Raw genomic sequence first — 20,989 nt, forward strand, 5'->3', positions numbered from 1 at the left:
GTTGACGTAAACCTACAGTTACTTTCAACTGATTTTTTTTTTTTAATTTTCAAAACATCTTGATGAGTTTAGATATATTTGCCTTCATACAAAGGCAGGGCGTTTGATATCGGATTATAGTTGGCTGAATTAAAAAAGGGATGTACAGCCATAGTGGAGATATACGCTCTATTGAATTTCGAATTACCTTTTTAAACATACGAGTTGCCTTCAATAAGTTTCCAGACTTTTTTGTACAGGTATTTAAAATTGTCGTAGACTCTTTAAAATTTAGTAGGTTATTGCTATACATCTTATGAGATGACTGGGAATTTTTTTATAATAACAGCTACAATAGGAATTAGAATAGACACTACTAAAGCCTGATTGTTACAGCTGGTGAATTTAAAAAAATGCAATGTAGACGTGAGGTCTCTTTAGAACAGGGGTGCGCACACTTTTGCAATTCAAGAACTACTTCGAAAATGACCAAGTCAAAATGATCTACCAAGTAGAAGTTAACTAATTTAAATTTATAATGCATTTATTTAAAAATATATTGAAATGTTTTTAAGACCCATAAATGTTGACGTACCTTGCAAAATTATATGAAACGAATTGTTCAATACAACATTGTGTATTTTTTGACATTGTCTTATTCTGATGAATTGCACTGAAGTGAATTTGCCAGGGATGCAAATGTATCTACTGACATCCAGCCTCAAACATATTTCTAAACGATCATCAGCTATGGGAAAACGGTACTTGGATTTAATAATCTTCATGTGGGAAAGACTGACTCCCATTGATAAGTGGAACCAAATAATGTAGTCAATGGAGTTACACATTTTCTCACATTAGAATATTTTTTTCATTTGTAAATTAGCTCCCAAACTGTCCATGTGTTCTAGACTTCAGCTCAATGTCAGATTGTAGTATCAAAATTTCATCCTCTACTCTAGATGAGTTCAGGTGGAAAAGTGCTGCAATTTTTGATGCAAGTGGAATAACCCCGCCATCTTCCCCAAAACGGTAACACATGAATGTACCTATTTAACGTGGAGAAAAGGTACAAAAATAAAAATTGTCTCAGTCGTGAAGGATTTCTTCTCCACCAAAAGAGAACAAGAAAATGAAGTGCAGCATCTGAAGAACAGATGGTATTTATTTGCTCCCCCACCGTGCAAATTAGGCACAAGGCCAATTTTTAATGTGAGGAGTGAAGGGAGGGGGAAGGGAAAAAGGGGACCAGCTCCCGAGAGGTGGGAAATGGGAGCTGGTTAAAGGTCAGGCATGTGGGGTTGCCCCCACATCTGGTCTTTGCTAGTCATAGCTAGTCATAGCTTGCAGTATCTGCCGGAACAGATGGTATTTATTTGCTCCCCCACCGAGCAAATTAGGCACAAGGCCAATTTTTAATGTGAGGAATGAAGGGAGGGGGAAGGGAAAAAGGGGACCAGCTCCCGAGAGGTGGGAAATGGGAGCTGGTTAAAGGTCAGGTATATAGGGTTTCCCCCACATATGGTATTTGCTTGCAGTATCTGCCGGAACAGATGGTATTTATTTGCTCCCCCACTGAGCAAATTAGGCACAAGGCCGTTTTTAATGTGAGGTAAAAACCAGCTCCCCTAAAAGGGGTCACTCTGGTTACCAAAAATAATAATTGTTCCAGTATAGAGGGTTTCCCCTCCATTGACTGGTACAAATTATCTCAAGTGCAGCATCTGCCGGAACAGATACTACACTTTGATCTTGACCAAAAGGCCAAGAAAAGATAGCACATGAATGTAACAAAAGGTTCGAGTAAAGCAAAGTTTTGAAATCTTTTATCAAACTCGCACAATTGTCAATCTGATTTGAGTAAGGCACACTATATCAAAATGCAGACATGACTTTCACTGCATCTTCAGCGGATGTGAGGTTTTGGAAGTTTGCTAAATCATGGTGACGAACTCATTACCAGTAGAATTAATTCGTTTCCTTTCGTCTCATCTGAATTAAAAAATTTATATCAAAATTTTAGAATGAAACGAACATGATCGACAAAACATCTCAGACAAACCTAATGTCCACAACTAGTTATTTGTTTATTTAAAAACCCAAAATAATGTTCACATATATTTTCTATTTTCACATTCCTTTTGAGATTCACACGTCAACCATCTCTTCCCCAATTTAATTGTTTATTCTTCTAATCATAATAACTGATCCAGCGACCATCCGTCGGTCAAATCAATTAATAATAATAACAATAACAATAATAATGTTTTGACCCTTGACCCCGCTTACCACAGATGGGTATATATGCCGATGACACCACACTCTATAACAGACACGACAGGAAAACAAATGGACACATATCTAAAGAAATGGCAGAAGCACTAGAGGATGACCTCCAATCTGTAGTGGAATGAGGACAAAAATGGATGGTCACGTTCAATGCCGCCAAGACTAAACTAGTTTCATTCAATAATTACAAGAAACCTTCTCTACCACCCCACCTATAGCAATGGCCAACGACTCTTTATCTGAGAGTACATCTTTCAAACTGCTTGGCCCAACGTTCACAGGAAACATGAGTTGGAACAATTACATTGAAGGCATTGCCAGGACCGCTGCAAGGAAGTTGGGATTTTCGTTTTAACTCTAAGATTTTTGCTTTTTATTCCATTGGTTGTAGTATCAAAATTTCATCCTCTACTCTAGATGAGTTCAGGTTGAAAAGTGTTGCAATTTTTGATGCAAATGGAATAACTGCAGCATCTTCCCAAAAACGATAACACATGAATGTAGCAATAGGTTCGCGTAAAGCAAAGTCCTGAAATTATTTATCAAACTCGTACAGACAATTGTCAACTTGATTTGTGTAACGCACACTATATCAAGATGCACACAAGATGCTTTCACTGTATCTTCAGCTCTGATGATTTGGGAAGTTTGCTAAATCATGGCGATGAACTCATTAGAGGAGAGATGATGCATTTTTCGCTTGAAAGTATTAAACTGAGCTTATCATATTAATCACAGTTTTGTCTTTTCCTTGCAGCTCTAGATTAAGGTTAAAAATGCCAAGTCTAGCAGCCACCGATCGTCACTTACTTGCTTATATTCTGCATTTTTGGCTTCTCGGAAGAAAACCTTGATATCGGGACAGAGATCTCGAAATCTTTGTAGGAATTTTCCTCGGCTAAGGCATCTGACATCAATGTGCAACAATATCTCAGAGTGGTCATCATCAATGTTATTCAGATGTGAACTGAATAGCCGTATTTGAAGCGATTTAGTGCGAATATAACAGGCATTCCTAATTGCTGCGTACATTATTTCTTTCATGATGAACATTTTAGAGCATAAAGTTTGTTGGTGTATTAGGCAGTGGTAATTAAGGAAGTCTGGAAAAGAATCGTCCTTCCCGCTCTCGGCAATAAACCCATTCAGGTGATCAACTAACGCATGCGCTCCGTCAGTGCTGATGGACACCATTTTGTACATTGGAAACTGAATATTATCAATGAAGTTTTTAAAGGACAGAAATATGTTTTCTCGTGTGTGTTTTTTTTCATGAGCAAGATTGTTAACAGCTGCTCTTTTGTGCTCATATCAGTAATCACCATTCGAGTAAAAATGTACAACTGGGATGTGTCACTCATATCAGTAGACTCATTCATCTACAGAGAAAAACATTCACATTCTAAAATGTCTTTCGAAAGTTGCTTGGTTAGATTCTGAGCCATGGCTTCACCGCGTCTTGTAACTGTAGTTCTTGAATATCTGGAGAGTTCTTATCGATGGTAATATTTCTGTTTTATATTTAAAATTTTTTAACAACGACTCAGCAGCTTTAATAAATGTCTCTTTTATCATTTCTTTGTCTTGGAAAGATTTCTTGTTATTAACAATTAAATGAGTGACAAAAAAAACACAAACAGACAAAAAACAAAAACAAACAAAGAAAAACAACAACAAAAAAAAGAAAAATAAGAAAAAACAAAAGAAAAAACAAAAGAAAAAACAAACCCCCCCAAAAAAAACAACAACAAAAAAAAAACAAAAAAAGCAAAAAAACAAAAAAAGCGAAAAAAACATAAACAAAATAAAACAAAAAACAAAAAGAAAAAACAAAAAAAACAAAAAAACAAAACAAGCAAAAAAAACAAAAACAAACAAACAAACAAAACAACAACAAATAAAAAACAAACAAAAAAAAACAAAACAAGCAAAAAAAAAACCCAAAAAGCAAAAAAACATGAACAAAACACCAACAAAAAATACATAAACAAAAAAACAAAAAAAAAAAAAACAAAAAAAAAAACGGAAAAAAAAACAACAACAAAAAAAAAAACGAAGTCTCAGTGGCTGCATTTGCTTTTGAAAAATGACTGATGTCCGGACAACTGGGATTTCGGTTCCTTTGCCTTTATCTCGTTGGAATTTTATTCTTATTTAATCTTTCTTCCTTTCTTTTTTCACTTCTTCTTCGTTCCTATTCTTTCTATCTATTTCTGATGTGATGATGATGATGTTGTTTGTTGCATCACGTGACTGAATTGTACTCGCTGATTGATTTGGGAAGTTCCCGCTGTTTTTTTTTTTTTTTTTTTTTTTTTTTTAAGATTTGCAATATTTCGTCAGTTGGGGGATTCGCTGTCCACTGGTGCGGGACGTGTGAACTTTGTCTCCGTCAAAACAATACGTAAAAATAGGAAATAGTCTTGACTGGTTTTTAACACAGTTGGAAATCAAGAAAGCTAACCAAACGAAGGTTATGATTTATCCGGATGTCGTAACTCGATTATAAACAGGTCGAAGAAAAATGGCATGTCAGTAAAGATATAAAAATCAGTAACATTCGCGCATTGGGTGATAGAAGACAGATTATTTCTTCTTGGAATGAAGAAGTTGTTTTAATAGCCCAACACAAGGTTCTCATGGAGGAGAATTGTCCCCTTCATATGAACCAATCTTGGACACATACGTTGAAGTTTCTGGTACATTTCGTCGATTTGTCGACAGTACTTCTCCGCCGTAATCGTTTCGCCCGAATTTAAGTTGTGATGGATGAGACTAGCCGCAAACCACCAAACAGTCACCATAACCTTTTTTTGGCGCAATTTCGGCTTTGGGAAGTATTGTGGAGCTTCTCCGGCATCCAACCACTTTGTCGAACGTTGCGGGTTGTCGTAGAGGACCCACTTCTCATCACACGTCACAATCCGCTCGAGAAATGGGTCGTTTTTGTTGCGCAGAAGGAGCGTAGAAGACACCTCAAAACGATGATTTTTTTATTATCGTTCAATTCGGCATCCATTTATCCAACTTTTTTGACTTCCCAATTTGGTTTAAATGGCAAACGACTGTTAAGTGGTCAACCTCGATTTCAACAGTAACTTCTCGTATGATTTCAGGATCAACTTCAATTAAGGCTTTCAAATGTTCTAACGAACAACCGCAGTCGTCCGACCGCGACCATCTTCATCGTCACTATTACGAAATTTCTTGAACCACTGTTGTGCCACACGTTCGTTAGTGATTTCTGGGACAAATGCATCATCGATATCACGAGCTGTCTCGGCAGCTTTTCGGCCTAGTTTGAACTGGAACAAAAAAATCATGCGTATTTTAATTTTGTCCATGCTGTCGAAAAACTTGCAAAAAGTCAACGAAGAGATTAAGAACGGTAACGAATAACACGATTTGCTAGAGCGAAAAACCTGCTTCAAAATGATATATAACATGGCTATATATATATATATATATATATATATATATATATATATATATATATATATATATATATATATATATATCAATGAATTAATTCAGAAATCATATATGAAATTAACATATGTGATAAAACGATACTGTTTTTGCACCAACCTAATAAAATTTTAGTAAATGAAGTTGAGCCCTTTTTAGCATCAGTCTATGATTACGACGAACATGATAGCCAATTGTGGACGTTCGTTGTGATCTACGTTAACCAAACAGTGACCTGATAACAGATCGATTTCAAATTTCAGATCTAATTATCTGTCTATTATTAGTAACTTTATTTATGTGTTTGTTTGTGTTCCTTCCCTATGAACTTCGAAACGGCTTGGCCGATTTTTATGAAAGTTCATACAAATGTACTTTATGAGTTCTTAGATAGGTTTTGTATCGAAATGTCTTCGACAAGTATCGATAATCGAAAATCGAAAACCTACGATGAAACAAGGAACAGGCGATTTTGACCAAAGTTAACACCTTACACAGCCTAACATCACAAGTGTATTTGTAAAGTTTTATTACCACACAAGCAGAAAGCTTCAGCATATAAAATCAACAGTAGGTTCCTTGATATGGCAGGACCCGTTCGAAACGAATGTTTATATTGAGAGCACAACTGAACCATGATAATTGACTCTTGCATTTTAAACTTTTATCAAAGCCGTTGCATAAAAATAATTTTATAAAATCAGACTATACTGAACCCGTGTGTAAATTTTTTGTGACAAGAGTTGCGCAATCTGCGACCTCATTTCTCCTGAGTCGGCACCGTTTTCATTTCAGTTGCAAATATAAGTAAGTTCAGGACGCCTGGAAACAATGCCGAGATAAGCGGAGAACACATACAGCGCTTAGTATTCTCAATGGTACTTGCTATGCTAATCGTTGCTTAACTTCGGTGATATGACGAAAACCGGTATGTTAACATGGTTATGTCGTATTTCTCTACAGTGCAATACAGACTAAGGGGAGGTATGTAATTTTTTCTCCCAGTGCACCATGATGGGTCCTCAACTAGAGCAAGTAGTTAATCGATGTGATTGAAAAATCGGCATTTTGACCGATTTCAATGACAAGATATTGGAAGGTGGCGCATTCGTTGATCATCATTCAATCCCAGGCAGTATCGTGTCACCCTGCTAGTTTTAAATATTTTTAAATGCATATTTTTTTTCACATGTTACGGCTGTAATCAGGTTACTAAACCGATTCTTTAAAGTTAAGCAACATTGATTGTAGTCAGTTCTTGAATTGGTGAGTATTTTGAAATAACTTTCACAAAGTTACAAAGGAGTCACTCTGTAGAGGCTACTCGAGGATAAGGATTAATGAGTGTACCTTAGTTATTGGGACAATATCGTAGTAATCGTTAGTAGTGGAAATTTGCTAAATTGGATTACTGAAGAGGACGGTTCATCAAGAACTTGTTTACGTTGGACTTGAAGACGACCATATTGTAATCAGCTGGAAAGCAGGCAAACGAGTTCACAGGCGATTCTAAGAAAGAAACTTTGTTCATGGAATCTACGTTTAGGTTTAAGCACAGATAAAGAGTGAGGAAAATTATTGATAGTGGTTTCAGCTAGGCAAGTTTTTTTGTGAAAGTCTGGCAAGAGGGGGCATAGATTGGAGCTCAGACGAGCACTTGCCGTGAAAATAGCGATAGATCAGAGTCAGGCTAAGGAAGTCTCTTCTGTGGAAAAGAGATTGCAGAGAAGAGCTACGAGTTTGATTCCTTGCAAGCTGTAAATATAACCAACAGTCCTGGTTCGTGCTTTATGATCTGCCAAGACTAGACACTGGCCGGCGATGAAGTTATAACCATAAACTGTAAAGTACGTGTATATCTTCTAGTTTTGTGCAGGCACGAACCATCACTTTTGTGAAAAAAATATCGATCAATTTAAAACTAAACGAGTAATTTTTAATCGATAATTTTGTTTTGCAAAAATTAAAAATCTAAATCTACGTAAATTAAAGGTGATTATTGATATTTCGCAAATCAATCAGCATATACGTATAGACGCAAACCCAATCATGGTATTTTGGATGCTTTAATCTGCTTTCCTTCCGAAACATAAATGTATTAAACAATAATTAAACAAAAATCCTGTAATATTTTAAATAATTAGTTTTTAATTCATATTTATTTCTTAACAGAAAAGTAGTTAATTTGTAAATCTCCCCTTTATCTCTCTCCCCTTCTCTCTCCCCCTCTCTCTCTTGTTTATGAACCTATAATTTCCTCTAATAGAAAAATAGTTAATTTGTAAATCTTACCCCTCTCTTTCTCTTTCCATTCTTTCTCATCCTCTTTCATTTTTAAACCCATAACTCTCTCCAATAAAAATGTAGTGAATTTTTATATCTCACCCACCTCTCTCTCTCTTTCCCTTCTCTCTCTTCCTCTCTCACTTTCAATCTCACCCCCTCTCTCTCTCTTTCCCTTCTCTCTCTTCCTCTCTCACTTTCAAAGTAATTAATTTGTAAATCTCCCACCCTCTCTCTTTCTCCTCTTTCTTTCACCCTCTCGCTTTTAAACCCATGACTCTCTCTCTCTCCCCCTTATTTCTCTATCTCTCACTCTCCCCATCATTACCCATCGTAGTTATTGCAATTGCATTTCATAAGCCTCAGACGCACTCCAAAACGAATTGCCTGCATTTTATCTCTAACAAAACTACTTAAACTAAAAACAAAATTTAAATTATGCATCATTAAGATAATATTTCATAAACTCCTTTTTAGTAACGTCGCATCGATTCGAATGACCTACTTTAAACAACTGTCTATAATTTCAATAAACTGATCAAACTATTGCTTCCCACCTTCTAGTTATTGTTTCACGACGTTTCGGCCAATTATTCCTCTGGCCTTCGTCAGGTGGTTAACCGCGACGGGATAGTGATGTTGAATCTCCCAACTGCATCTACAGAAATTACCACCTTCCATAGTTGTTGTCATCTCTTCACGTTTTAGCCAACTAATCCTCTGGCCGGCTTTGGGTAGGATTGAAACCGTTATCTTCAGACAATGTTCACCGGGAACCGTAGATATTCCGAACCTCTATCCATTGCGCCACGGGCCCCGAATATGAGGACTAGAAAATGAGGAAAATAGTCTGCAAGTAAGTAAATAAAATAAATGATACAAATTTTGCATCTGAAAAGAATTCCAAATTGGTTGGCTCCCTCTACCGTGCTAGAAAACTACTTACGCCTGAAAGTATCCTGTACCTCTACAAGGCCACCATTTGCCCATGTATGGATTACTGTTGTCACATCTGGGCTGGTGCATCTGCTGCTTGTCTTTCGCTCCTGGACAAGGTTCAAAAGAGAGTCGCCAACCTGATAGGTCCTGAACTGTCATCTAGGCTTCAGCCTCTGTCTCATCGACGAGATGTTGCATCCCTCTCCCTGTTCTACAAATACTTTAATGGTGAATGCTCTGACGAACTGCAAACACTTGTACCTCCTCGACGTAACTACCCCCGACAAACCCGACAAGCTACTAAGTCTCATCCCTTTACAGTAGAGATCCCTAGGTGCAATAGTTTCTTCCTCAGAACTGCGGGTCTTTGGAATTCCCTTCCGGGATTCTGCTTTCCCAACCGTACTGATATGCAGAAGTTCAAGTGTAATGTGAACAAACATCTTTCTACTCATCTCCTTTCATAATGTCCCTGCAAATTATGTACCTTATAGTAGCCCCCTGCTTCAAAGTGACACTGTGCCTTGTTTGGGGTGAAAATTGAAAAAAAAAAAAAAATTCAATAATATATTGCTTCCCAATTATGAAGATATCCACCACCAAACGCAAAGTAAGCCCTTTCCTTCTTCCGCGTACCTTTCGGCAGCCTACTAAATCTTCCTGCTTCCCTTATTTTGTACTTTAGTCCTCACATTCCATGAGCGATTTTCTGACAAAAGGGGAAGAATTGCTGTTTTCTTGGTCAGCATCTATCCACATAACGCTTATCGTTGGCAACTTTTTGACCTCGAAGTAGTATTTTTTAGTTCCTTACATCAAGTGGCTTCATTCCCTGTCTAGAACGATTTCCATAAATAATTTAAGTAGAATAGAAAATGGACCTACTAACCCTCGCTTCCCTTACCGTGTCCTTTAGTTCTCAAATTCCATAAGCGATGTTTCTGACAAAGAGGGAAGAATTGCTGTTTTCTGGGTCAGAATATATCCATTTAATACTTATCATTGATTAGTTTGTCTTTAACTAAATTATTACATTAAGTGGTTTCATGCTTTGTCTGGATCGATTTCCATGAAAAACAAAACAAAACAAAACAAAACAAACAAACAAACAAACAAACAAAAAACAAAACAAAAAAAAAACAAAAAAAACAAATGCAACTTTCATTTCTATGAAATTTCTTACAAGAAATTTTCATTCGTGAAGCACATTAGCGCAAAAGTGTTTCTCTATAGACTACAACAGTTGTCTTCAAGTCCAATGTCTACAAATATTTATCATAAACCACCCTCTTAATTAAGCAGCTTCATACCTTGTCTGGAGCGATTTAATTAATAATAATAATAATAATAATAATAATAATAATAATAATAACTAGCGGGGCCTGTGGAAATTCCACAGGGGACTCATTCATACGTAATATATTGATGTTGGCATTCTGTAGATGTTCAGTGTAAATGGAGACGCTCTGATATTATTGTAGCTTTTTTTGTTAAAACTGCAAAACTATTTATCTAAGCTAGCACAGACGCCCGGAAAAGCCAGGTCATAAAGTACGCTTAAATATGATATTTTAATTCTTGCAGATTTCGTATATATTATTATAGAGTTAATGTTCTATCGATTTTTATATATTATAAAGTTGTGTTTCAAAAATAAAATAAAAATATATCCATATGACTTGGGTGCATTAGCTTGGTTCGAAACTGAAATAAAAACTTATGACATATATATATATATATATATATATATATATATATATATATATATAACTTGAGTTCCTTCAGCCATAATCGAGACCGAAACAAAAACATATGAAGAATTCTTGATAAAATTATTTATTATAAAAAAAAAATGATTCAAGTGCCATCAGCTATAGTCGAAACCGAAACCAAAACTTATGAAGAATTCTTGATAAAATTATTTATGACAAGAAATGGAAGAACATAACAATTAAACGACCTGGATGTAAGCGTGACACACAAAAGAACACACACGTTATTGTAATAATATATAGTTATTATTATTATTATTATTATTATTATTATTATTATTAGTAGTAGTAGTAGTAGTATTAGCAGTAGTAGTATTAGTATTAGCAGTAGTAGTAGTAGTAGTAGTATATAGACATTTGTATAGTATTTTTTAAATTGTATATGCCGCCATAAATGCCAATCTGATTAAGCACTGGCGGCTCGAGTAAGTGAAAACGAGAATCACAAAATCCTATAGGACATGGACACACAAATGGATAAACCCATCCAAGCAAGAAGACCGGATATCGTAATAATTAACAAGAAAGAAAAGTCATGCCAAATCGTAGACTTTGCTGTTCAAGCTGACCACAGGATAAATATCAAAGAAAAGGAGAAAATACACCGAGCTGGCCAGAGAGCTGAAAAGGATATGGACGATAAAAAAGATAGTACCGATAATAGTAGGAGCACTAGGAACACTTCCGAAAACTTAGAAAAAATATTGGTAGAAATTGGAATCAGAGGGATGGCTGATAAGATACAACGCTGAAATATTAAGGAAAACCCTTGAATGTGGAGACAAACAGACATAAGCCACGTGCACGAACTACACAAGCTACTGCAGAAACAAAACACGAAAAAGCGTTGCATGGAACCAAGAACATTGAAGATGCATATCTATAAGTTCTCTATCGTGCCTCCCATCCCCTCCCATTACCCAATCACCGCTGCCCCCTTAAAAGAATGAAGCCAAGTAACTGAGAAGGGTCAAGGAGGATGGAAAGACCGAAGAGAGAGCATTGACAAGACCTTCACTGGACAAGCGTGAAGAGAACTGGGACCTTCGGGAGGCCTATTGCCACTCAAATTCCAGTGGAGACTAATGGCCGCTACCAGCGAGAAATCAATGGTAGCGGCGGTTGCGACTGATATCAAGACGTGGAGAGCACTAGAAAACTGGGGAGACTTGTTGTCACCCAGCTCCCAGTGAACACAACAGGTTGTTCTCAAGGAGAGATCCGTTATGACATGTGTAGTAGCTCCTTGTGAGCCAATAATAATAAAAACAAATGTAGGAGCACTAGGAACAATCCCGAAAAACTTTGAAAAAAGAATGGGAGAAATTGGATTCAAAGGAATGACTGGAAAAATACAACGAACAACAATCATGAAAACAGCTGAAATATTAAGAAAACCCTTGAACGCGGAAACTAACACACAGGAACAACAAGTGCGGGCCAGACAAAATGCTGCAAATGCAAAACATGAAACACTACATGGAACCAAAAACACTGAAACCGTATATCTATAAGTTCTCTAACCCAACCCTACCCCCATTGGCATATCACCCCCCCCAAAGGACGAGACCAAATAACCAAGTAGAGTCAAGGAGGAAGGAAAGACCGATGAACTGACCAGACCTCAGCCGAATAAGTGCGAAGAGAACTGGGACCTTGGAAAGGATTAGTGCCACTCAAATCCCAGCAAAGACCAATAGCCGCTGCCAACGGGAAATCAATGGCAATAATAATAATAATAATAATAATAATAATAATAATAATAATAATAATAATAATTATTTTTTGTACATTTTAAGCCCAAACAAGGCACATTGCCACTTTGGTGTAGGGGGCTATTATCAGGGGCAAAAACTACTGGGGTACTATGTAGGGATTTGGGCAGCAAGATGTCGGTTACACTTGAACTTCTGCACGTCAGTACAGTTGGGGAAGCAGGGACCTGGAATGGAATTCCAGAGTCTAGCGGTTCTGGGGAAGAAACTACTGGAGTAGAAAGATCTTTTACATCTAGGGATCTCTACAGTGTGGGGGTGAGATTTAGCAGCCTGTCGGGTTTGTTGAGGGTGTTTACGTCGTGGGGGCACAAGAGCATTCACCATTAAAATACTTGTAGAACAGGCAGAGGGATGCAACATTTCGTCGATGGGACAGAGGCTGAAGCTTAGATGCCAGTTCAGGACCTATCAGATTGGCGACTCTCTTTTGAACCTTGTCAAGGAGCGAGAGACTAGTAGTAGATGCACCAGCCCAAATATGACAGTAATACTCCATACATGGGGGAATGGTGGCCTTATAGAGGTACAGGATACTTTCGGGTGTTAGTAGTTTTCTAGCACGGTAGAGAGAGCCCAACTTCCTTGCAGCGGCCCTGGCAATGTTCTCAATGTAATTGTTCCAAATAATGTTTCTTGTGCACGTTAGGCCTGTAACGTAATCCCCCATTGAGGAGCGTTAGAACTACGCTGAGGTAGCTTGTATTCCCGGTGACGCCAGATAACCCAAGGATTTAGGATAGAGAAGATAAATATACATATTTTATTTTATGTCAAAATAGATATTGTTTGAAAACCAGAGAAATATATTTTTACGGCTAAAACTCAACAACAGGAAATGCGAGGATGTTAAACGGACATATTGTACTGGCTGAGTGATGGGTGGTGACCTCGAGGTTATGTGATTTTTAGTCTTGAATGGGGTCTCAGATCGTTGGGGCTTAGCGTGATTTGATTGGCTGGGGAGACTTCCACCCCACCACATCGGGTCGATGCGCTCTAAAATTAAACAGATTGCTCGTTGAATTCGGGGAGATCAGGTCGTATAAACCCGCCGTTCCCTGGGAGAGAGGTACTCTCCCCACCTCATCCATCCGTCGGTCGCTGGCTGTGAAGAGAGTTGAGAACTTACAAAATCTGAATGAGAATCGTAAAAACATTTGTACATAATTTTATGAGAATTAAGCTTTTGTAGATAGACTACAATCGTTGTCTTTCTTCCTGCCTGCCGCTTCGATATTCGCTTTCAGCATACCAAGTTATGTAACAACCTCCGAGGAGTCTAGACGACCACGTGCCAAGAATCTAGAGTCCTAGCCACCTTCTCGAACGAGGCGTTTACAGGCCAAGCAGTTTGAAAGATGTACTCTCAGATAAAGAGTCGTTGGCCATTGCTATAGGTGGTAGAGAAGGTTTCTTGTAATTATTGAATGAAACTAGTTTAGTCTTGGCGGCATTAAACGTGACTATCCATTTTTGTCCCCATTCCGCTACAGATTGGAGGTCACCCTCTAGTGTTTCTGCCATTTCTTTAGATATGTGTTCATTTGTTTTCCTGTCGTGCCTGTTATAGAGTGTGGTGTCATCAGCATATATACCCATCTCAGAAGCAATTTTGTCGGGGAGGTCATTTATGAATATCAGGAACAATAGAGGTCCAAGGATAGACCCTTGGGGCACTACCGAATTTATATCATATTGTTTAGATGTACGACCGTCGAGGACAACCTGGATTTTTCTCTTATCTAAGAAGGATTTAATTATGTTAAATATTCTACCAGTGATACAGTATGATCTAATTTTCCTGAGGAGACCCTCATGCCATACCCTGTCAAAAGCCTTAGATATATCTAGAGCTACCGCTCTTCCCTCCCCCGCGTTGTCCAGTGAATGGTATATACGTTCAGAGATTACAGTGAGGATGTCTGCTGTAGAACGGGCTTGTCTAAATCCATATTGTTTGTCAGTCAGAAGTTTAGCATATGTAAGATGATGGACTAGAGCATGGTTAATTAAGGTCTCAAGTATTTTGGCAAAAAGTGGGAGGAGGCTAATGGGGCGATAATTTTATGGGTCAGTTCTTTCGCCAGAATTCGTGAATACTGGTACCACAGAAGCAGTTTTCCAACTGCCCGGAAAACAAGATTCATTATGATGTTGTAGAGAGTTTTGAGAGAACTGGAGCTACTTCGGCTGAGCACTTTTTTAATTGCACAGCTGGGATGAAATCGGGTCCACATGCTTTTGAAGTGTCAAGGTTTTTTATGATAGCATGCACCTGAACACGGGTGATTTTAAGATCATCTAACGTGGCGTCTGTCCGCATAGGAAATTCAGGTAGGGGGTAGTTGATGGGTCCAGTGTGGAGTTTGAGGCAAACCGACTGGCAAGCATGTTAGCCTTCTCGGATGCTGAACAAACAACCTCGTGATTGTTGGTTAGTGGGGGAATTGTTGATTGCCCATTATTTACTACACTGTTGTAGATTTTCCAGAAGTCACGAGTTCCTAGCTTTTGTGCTTCGATGCGTTTTTTAGTGGTTTCCGTAAATTCTCTCTTAGCTGTCGCTATTTCTTTCTTAACGTTACTTCTAACTTCTATATACTTCTGTTTGTTTGAACTGGACTTATGTCGGTTAAATCTGCGGTATGCATGCTGCCTATTGCGCAAGTCGAAGTAAACCATTGGGGAGAGTGGGGCTTGCTATAAAATTTCCGCATGGGAACGTGCGCTTCGATTGCAGTTTTGAACCATTCAGTGGTCTCATTTGCGCACTATTCAACAGGAAGAGAAACATATTTCCCCATGGGGCATCTCTGATGAGATCTCTGATGGCTTCCCAGTTAGCCTTTTTATAATATCTCGTTGTTTTGAGCACTGGCCCTTCAGTTTTGGCTCTAGAATTTAGGACGATTTCAACCATTATCACTGCATAATCAGCGTTCCCAAGTAGGCTGTCGGCATTCGTTATACAATCATCGGGAACTGTGGTCAAAAACAGATCTAGAAGTGATGAGTGTTGTTCTTCCTGGTCAGGGAAACGGGTTGGAAACGTAACAATTTGTGATAGGGAGTGAGATATTGAGAAACTATGAGTTGTGCTGCCAGCTGCATCTGTGTAAGTAGAGAATCCAAGCCAGTTTTTGTGGTGGACATTAAAGTCACCAAATACATGTACCTGTGCGCTAGTATCGAGGGAGAGTGCTGTGTCTATGCTGTCAGAGACTTTGTTTATTCTGGTGCAGTCCTGGGTCGAGGGAGAGCGATAGAGAAAGTAAAAGTATCTAACGTTGTGTTGCATGTTTAGTCTAAAGCACATAAACGATTGATCATCCGATTCTAGGTTTGTTTCTCTAGTCAAGGGAAGGGTATTACGAAGTCCGTTCAATAGTCCGTCAGAGTCCTTACGGCAGAGTGGGAGATATCCATGCATGTTAAAGTAGTTATAGGGGATGGAGGAGCGTAGGTTAGTCTCACTTAGTGCTAAGCTATCCGGGGTATTTGTTTGGAGAAATGCTTCAACATCAACTAAATTAGTTCTAAGCCCACGGATATTTGTGAATGCAAACCTCAAGGGAGGAGGCAAGTTGGATTTATTTGACCCTAATCCTGGTTTAAGCTTATTTTTGAGATTGTACTGTTGTCATATATTTTTTAAAGAGTTTCAGTTTAGATAAGGGGGAGCTGAACAAGAGGTTATGCAGAGCATCAGATATGCATCACAGCTAACCTTTCTTCAATTAGGATTGTGGCATCAGGAAAGCACACCGGGGATGAGTGCAGGGTCCCTTTCCATGCGCGACATGGCACTACAAACATCCCGATATTATACAACTGTTGATGGAGCAGCCGCTCTAAGCGCTACCAAAGAGTTAGGGCTCCTGTACTACTAGTCGGAAACAGCAGCCAGGAACTGTCAATCCGGTACCCTTAACCCATCAGAAGAAGGCCAACCCAATCTAATTGTTCAGGCATATATGGTACTTAAGCACTCCCAAGTGCTCAGTTTTAGGGGTGGGGTGTGTCGGGAGGGGGGGGGGAAACGGCGTTCGTTGCCCTAGACAAGAAACACGATCTACCACTGGGTGTTTCTGTCGAATCACTGTGATAGTATCTCTGCGCCTGACTAATAGGCAAAGAAGGAGTATGGAAGCCGGGCGATAGACAGAACCTATCTACTCCTTAAATAAACAGAGTCTATCTACTCCTTAAGATAATAATAATAATAATAATAATAATAATAATAATAATAATAATAATAATATCTACTCCTTAAATAATAATAATAATAATAATAATAATAATAATAATAATAATAATAATAATAATAATAATAATAATAATAATAATTCTGATTTCGTTTACCAACGTCTCTCTGGAAAGGGACGGGATTCATTGCCGACTTCAAACCAGGAACTTCAAAGATCAAGGGTTTTCCTAAGAATGTTGGTGGTATCTATAATTGCAGAGGTCCGAAGGACGCCTAAAACATCGTTTTTTTTTTTTAGTTTTTTCAATTGTCCTTCCAGACGACTTGATACTACTCCTAGTGTACCAACTACTACCGGGATTATTTGTGTTTTAACCCCGTGTATATGCCTTATCTCCAAGGCCAATGAAGCAGAATTGCTCCACTTCTCATTCTCCTTCTCTCTCACATTCTTGTCCCAGGGTACTGAGAAGTCTACAATCTGCCAGTTTTTTTAGATATTGTCAATGACGACCAAATCCGGACGATTATGTTCCAATTGATTTGTTATGACGCTTTTGTCCCACCATACTTCTACCTTGCCATCCTCACTTGTTCTCACTTCATTAGGCACCTCTTCAAACCATTTTCCAGCACACTTCACCCCAGTCCTCTTACACACCTCCCAATATATCCGGAGTCTCATGCGATTGTATCTTTTGCGGTACTCTCTCTGCTGCATGATACACCCTGCTGCAAGATGCGCAATTGACTCTGAGATCTTACCACAAATCTGGCATTCTGCAGCAACTTCCTTTCCTAGAACCACTTTTTTTGAACAATCGTGTTCCTAATGCCTGCTCTTGTGCTGCACAAACAAAAGTTTCAGTACTCTTAGCCAGATACCCAGCTCTAAGCCATTGCCATGATCTTTCATCAGCCACTTCTGCTATATCCTGGAAGAACCTTCCATGCATTTTCTTCCTAGCCAGCTCCTCTGCCATTTCTCTATCCATACGTTTCATATAATCAGCCTTGGTCTCATATACCTCCACTTCATTGGCTACAACCTTAAGCATCCACTCCTCACTTCTAACCACATGCTCATGCTTCAACAACATCTCCTCGGTTCTCACACAATCTTTTACACTTTTCAATCCTCTCCCACCATCTTTCCTCTTTTGATACAGCCTTGCTACGCTACTTCGAATGTGAAATATACCAAACATTGCTAAAACTTTTCTTGTTTTGATATCCATGGCATGCAAATCCTTGTCAAACCATTCTAAAATTCCCGCACTGTATCTCAAAACACTGACTGCGCATGAATTCACTGCTTTCATTAGGTTTCCTCCATACAGTTTCGACTTCCTCCTTCATTTCTCTGTTCATGTTGCCTACACCCTCCAACACTCCCAAATACTTATACCCTGTATCTTCTATTTCTTTCATGATTTCTCCATTTGGCAGCACTATTCCATTCGAATGAACCTTTACAACTCTTTTCATCACCAGCACCGCACATTTACTAATCCCAAACTCCACCCCAATGTCTTCTGAGTATATACCCACAAGTTCTACCAGTCTCTTCACTTCCTTTTCATTTCTACCGAATATTTTCAAATCATCGATAAACAGTAGATGGTTGAGGCGTCTGTCACCAGATCCAAAGTTATACCCCAGTTTTTCTCTCTTCAAGAGGATGCTCAGTGGCATCATTATCATTACAAAAAGAAGTGGCGATAACGAATCTCCTTGAAAGATTCCACGTTTAATGCCAACCTGCCCCATCTTCTCTCTGTTTGCTGTTAGCACCGTTTTCCATTGAGTCATACTTGTCTCCAAAAGACCTACAACATTCTCAGCAACCTTCATCATCAATAGTGTTTCACATATCCATGAATGAGAAACCATGTCATAAGCCTTTCTGTAATCGATCCATGCTACGCTCAGATTTCTTTTTTTTTTTCTTCTTCTTCTTCTTCTTCTTCTTTTTCTTCTTCTACTTCGCATCCTGCATTATTGCTTTATCAATTAGTAGTTGCTCTTTGGTACCTCTTGAGCCTTTCCGGCACCCCTTTTGTTCGTTAGGAAAAACACCGTTACTCTCAAGATGTTCATAAATTTTTTCCGCAAATATTCCAGTCAACAGTTTCCACATCAATAGCAGACATGTAATTGGTCTATAATTATTGGCATCTGTTCCTGTTGCAGGATCAGTGTTGTTCTTCCCTTCAAAATCCAATCAGGGACATCTCCCGACTCTACAACCCTTTGCAGGGCAACAGCTATAGGTGGATAAAAGCATGGAAACTATTTAAACCAGAAGCCCATCACTCCATCTGGACCAGGTGCCTTCCAGTTTGTCATCCTTCGTATGCCAGCCTTAACGTCATCGATGGTTATCTCAACGTTCTTCATCTGCTGCATTTCTGATAGCCTTTTTCTGACCTCTCCCAACCAACTAGCCTTCTCATTATATCGCCCTTCGACAGACCAAATCCCACTCCAGAACTTCCTTGCATCTTTTGCATTTGGAGTATTGTTATTTCCCGCCTGTTTACTACCATTTAATTCTTTATACAGCTGAGACTGATTGTTCCGGAAAAGGTTGTTCTGCCGAAATGCAACACTTTTTCCAACAAAGTTCCGAATTTTCATACCAGCAGTGTGGACCTTCTCTTTTAACATTGTTAGAACGCTTATCGTTCCCTTTTTCCAGCAATCTATACCTCCTTTCAAGCTCGTCCTTAGCTTTCTGTCCTAGTTTAACTCCTTTTCTTATTTCTTCGATTCTACTAATGTCTTTCCGCCACCGTTTAATACTTTCGTCAAGCCGCCTCTGCCAGTATCGCATTCTATCCTTCATTTCTTTCTTTTTCTTCTGTATTAAGCCAAGACGATTCGCAATAATGTATGACGCTGCATACAGAAACCTGTTAAGTTCCGTAATCAATATGTTCTTCATTATGATGCTGTGAATTACTCATTGAACTATTTTTACCTCGTTTTTCACCTTCCGCCTATCACTACTCTTCATACTTGGAATCTCTATGATATCGTCTCTAAGAAGAACCTCTCTTAACTTCTGAAGTACTTCTTTTTCTACAGAAATCAAAGTTCGAACTTCATCACCACTTCTCCACACATCTGCTCCTTTCACTGGTTCCATTGTCTCAGAGTCAATGATCTCATCTGCCTTAGATCCTTCAAACTCCTTCTCATCACTTCCCCTAATCATAGGATTCCATTCCTCCTCAGTTGTCCGCCTCCCATTATCGCTTACATTTCCCTTCTGCACTTCCACTCTCTCAGTTCTTTCATCAGAGCTAGTTTCATCAATTTTACTTTCGTTATTCATTTAGGCTACCTATCTCTAGGAAGTTTTCGGTAGAACAGACTCCAAAGCATGAAGTTTTTGGTCCACAGGAAACGGAGTATCACCAATTAATTCGACCAATAAAGACCTGTTGACTAACAAAGGTAGAAGGAACATTTTGATACTGTTCTCAATAAAAAAATCCTTTACTGATGAAGATGTTCATGAATCAGCTCCTCAACGATCAGGAGTACTAGTTATCATTTATTTACAAGTGCCACATGTGAGTTATTTATTTGCAAGTGCCACATGTGAGTTATTTATTTACAAGTGCCACATGTGAGTTATTTATTTACAAGTGCCACATGTGAGTTATTTATTTACAAGTGCCACATGTGAGTAGAGCAAGCTAGAATATTAAAAGTCATTTAAGGCTCTTTTCCAAACAAGCATAGGAAGAAGTTTCATCATTTTTATTTTTTGAAATGGTAGTGTATGAGAAGCCCCCTTTCCCGAACGAACACCCAGAGGGAATCATTTCATAAAGTCTATTTTTAGATCACAGTGTGCAAGGAAAAATTTTACCAGATCCATTTTGGTTGGACATTGTTGTAAAGTTGTTTTCTGATGGGAGGAGGCGACAAAGAATTCCCTCCCTGACTATTTTGTTTCATCAAAAAAAGTCAGTTAACCCAGCGGCTGTCGTCGAGGTCTCGTTAGAACTCATGCGAAGGAGAAAAAAAAAAAAAAAATACAGAGATCTTCGTCGAACAGAAGTAGAAAAAAATCCTCATCTGTTGAAAACGACACAAAGGAATAAATGCTTCCCGCCACAGATTTGGAAGTTAAACATTTTCTTATCACAGCCAGAGAGCCCGAAGACTGTACTGCATCGATACTCATTTTTAAATCGAACTTTAGTCTGTCACGCATCGATCGTGTACGTTAAACTTTCTTTTGCACACTGTTTTCCGAG

At 38.5% G+C, this 20,989-nt stretch overlaps 1 protein-coding gene and 1 pseudogene across 1 annotated transcript; both read right to left on the reverse strand.

Moving 5' to 3' along the window:
* Positions 1–1,542: 1,542 nt before the first annotated feature.
* On the reverse strand, positions 1,543–1,755 carry LOC145297176 (U2 spliceosomal RNA; annotated as a pseudogene).
* A 192-nt stretch (positions 1,756–1,947) lies between these two features.
* On the reverse strand, positions 1,948–3,462 carry LOC145297061 (protein FAM200A-like). Its single transcript, XM_080143288.1, has 2 exons — positions 3,079–3,462; positions 1,948–1,971 (listed from the first exon to the last, which is right to left on the reverse strand). The coding sequence occupies exons 1-2, from the start codon at positions 3,460–3,462 to the stop codon at positions 1,948–1,950; spliced, it is 408 nt and encodes a 135-aa protein (XP_079999414.1).
* Between the last annotated feature and the right edge of the window lie 17,527 nt (positions 3,463–20,989).

Source organism: Euprymna scolopes, chromosome 17, assembly GCF_053919585.1.
Source record: "Euprymna scolopes isolate OS-2025 chromosome 17, ASM5391958v1, whole genome shotgun sequence".
NCBI classification, from domain to species: Eukaryota; Metazoa; Mollusca; class Cephalopoda; order Sepiida; family Sepiolidae; genus Euprymna; species Euprymna scolopes.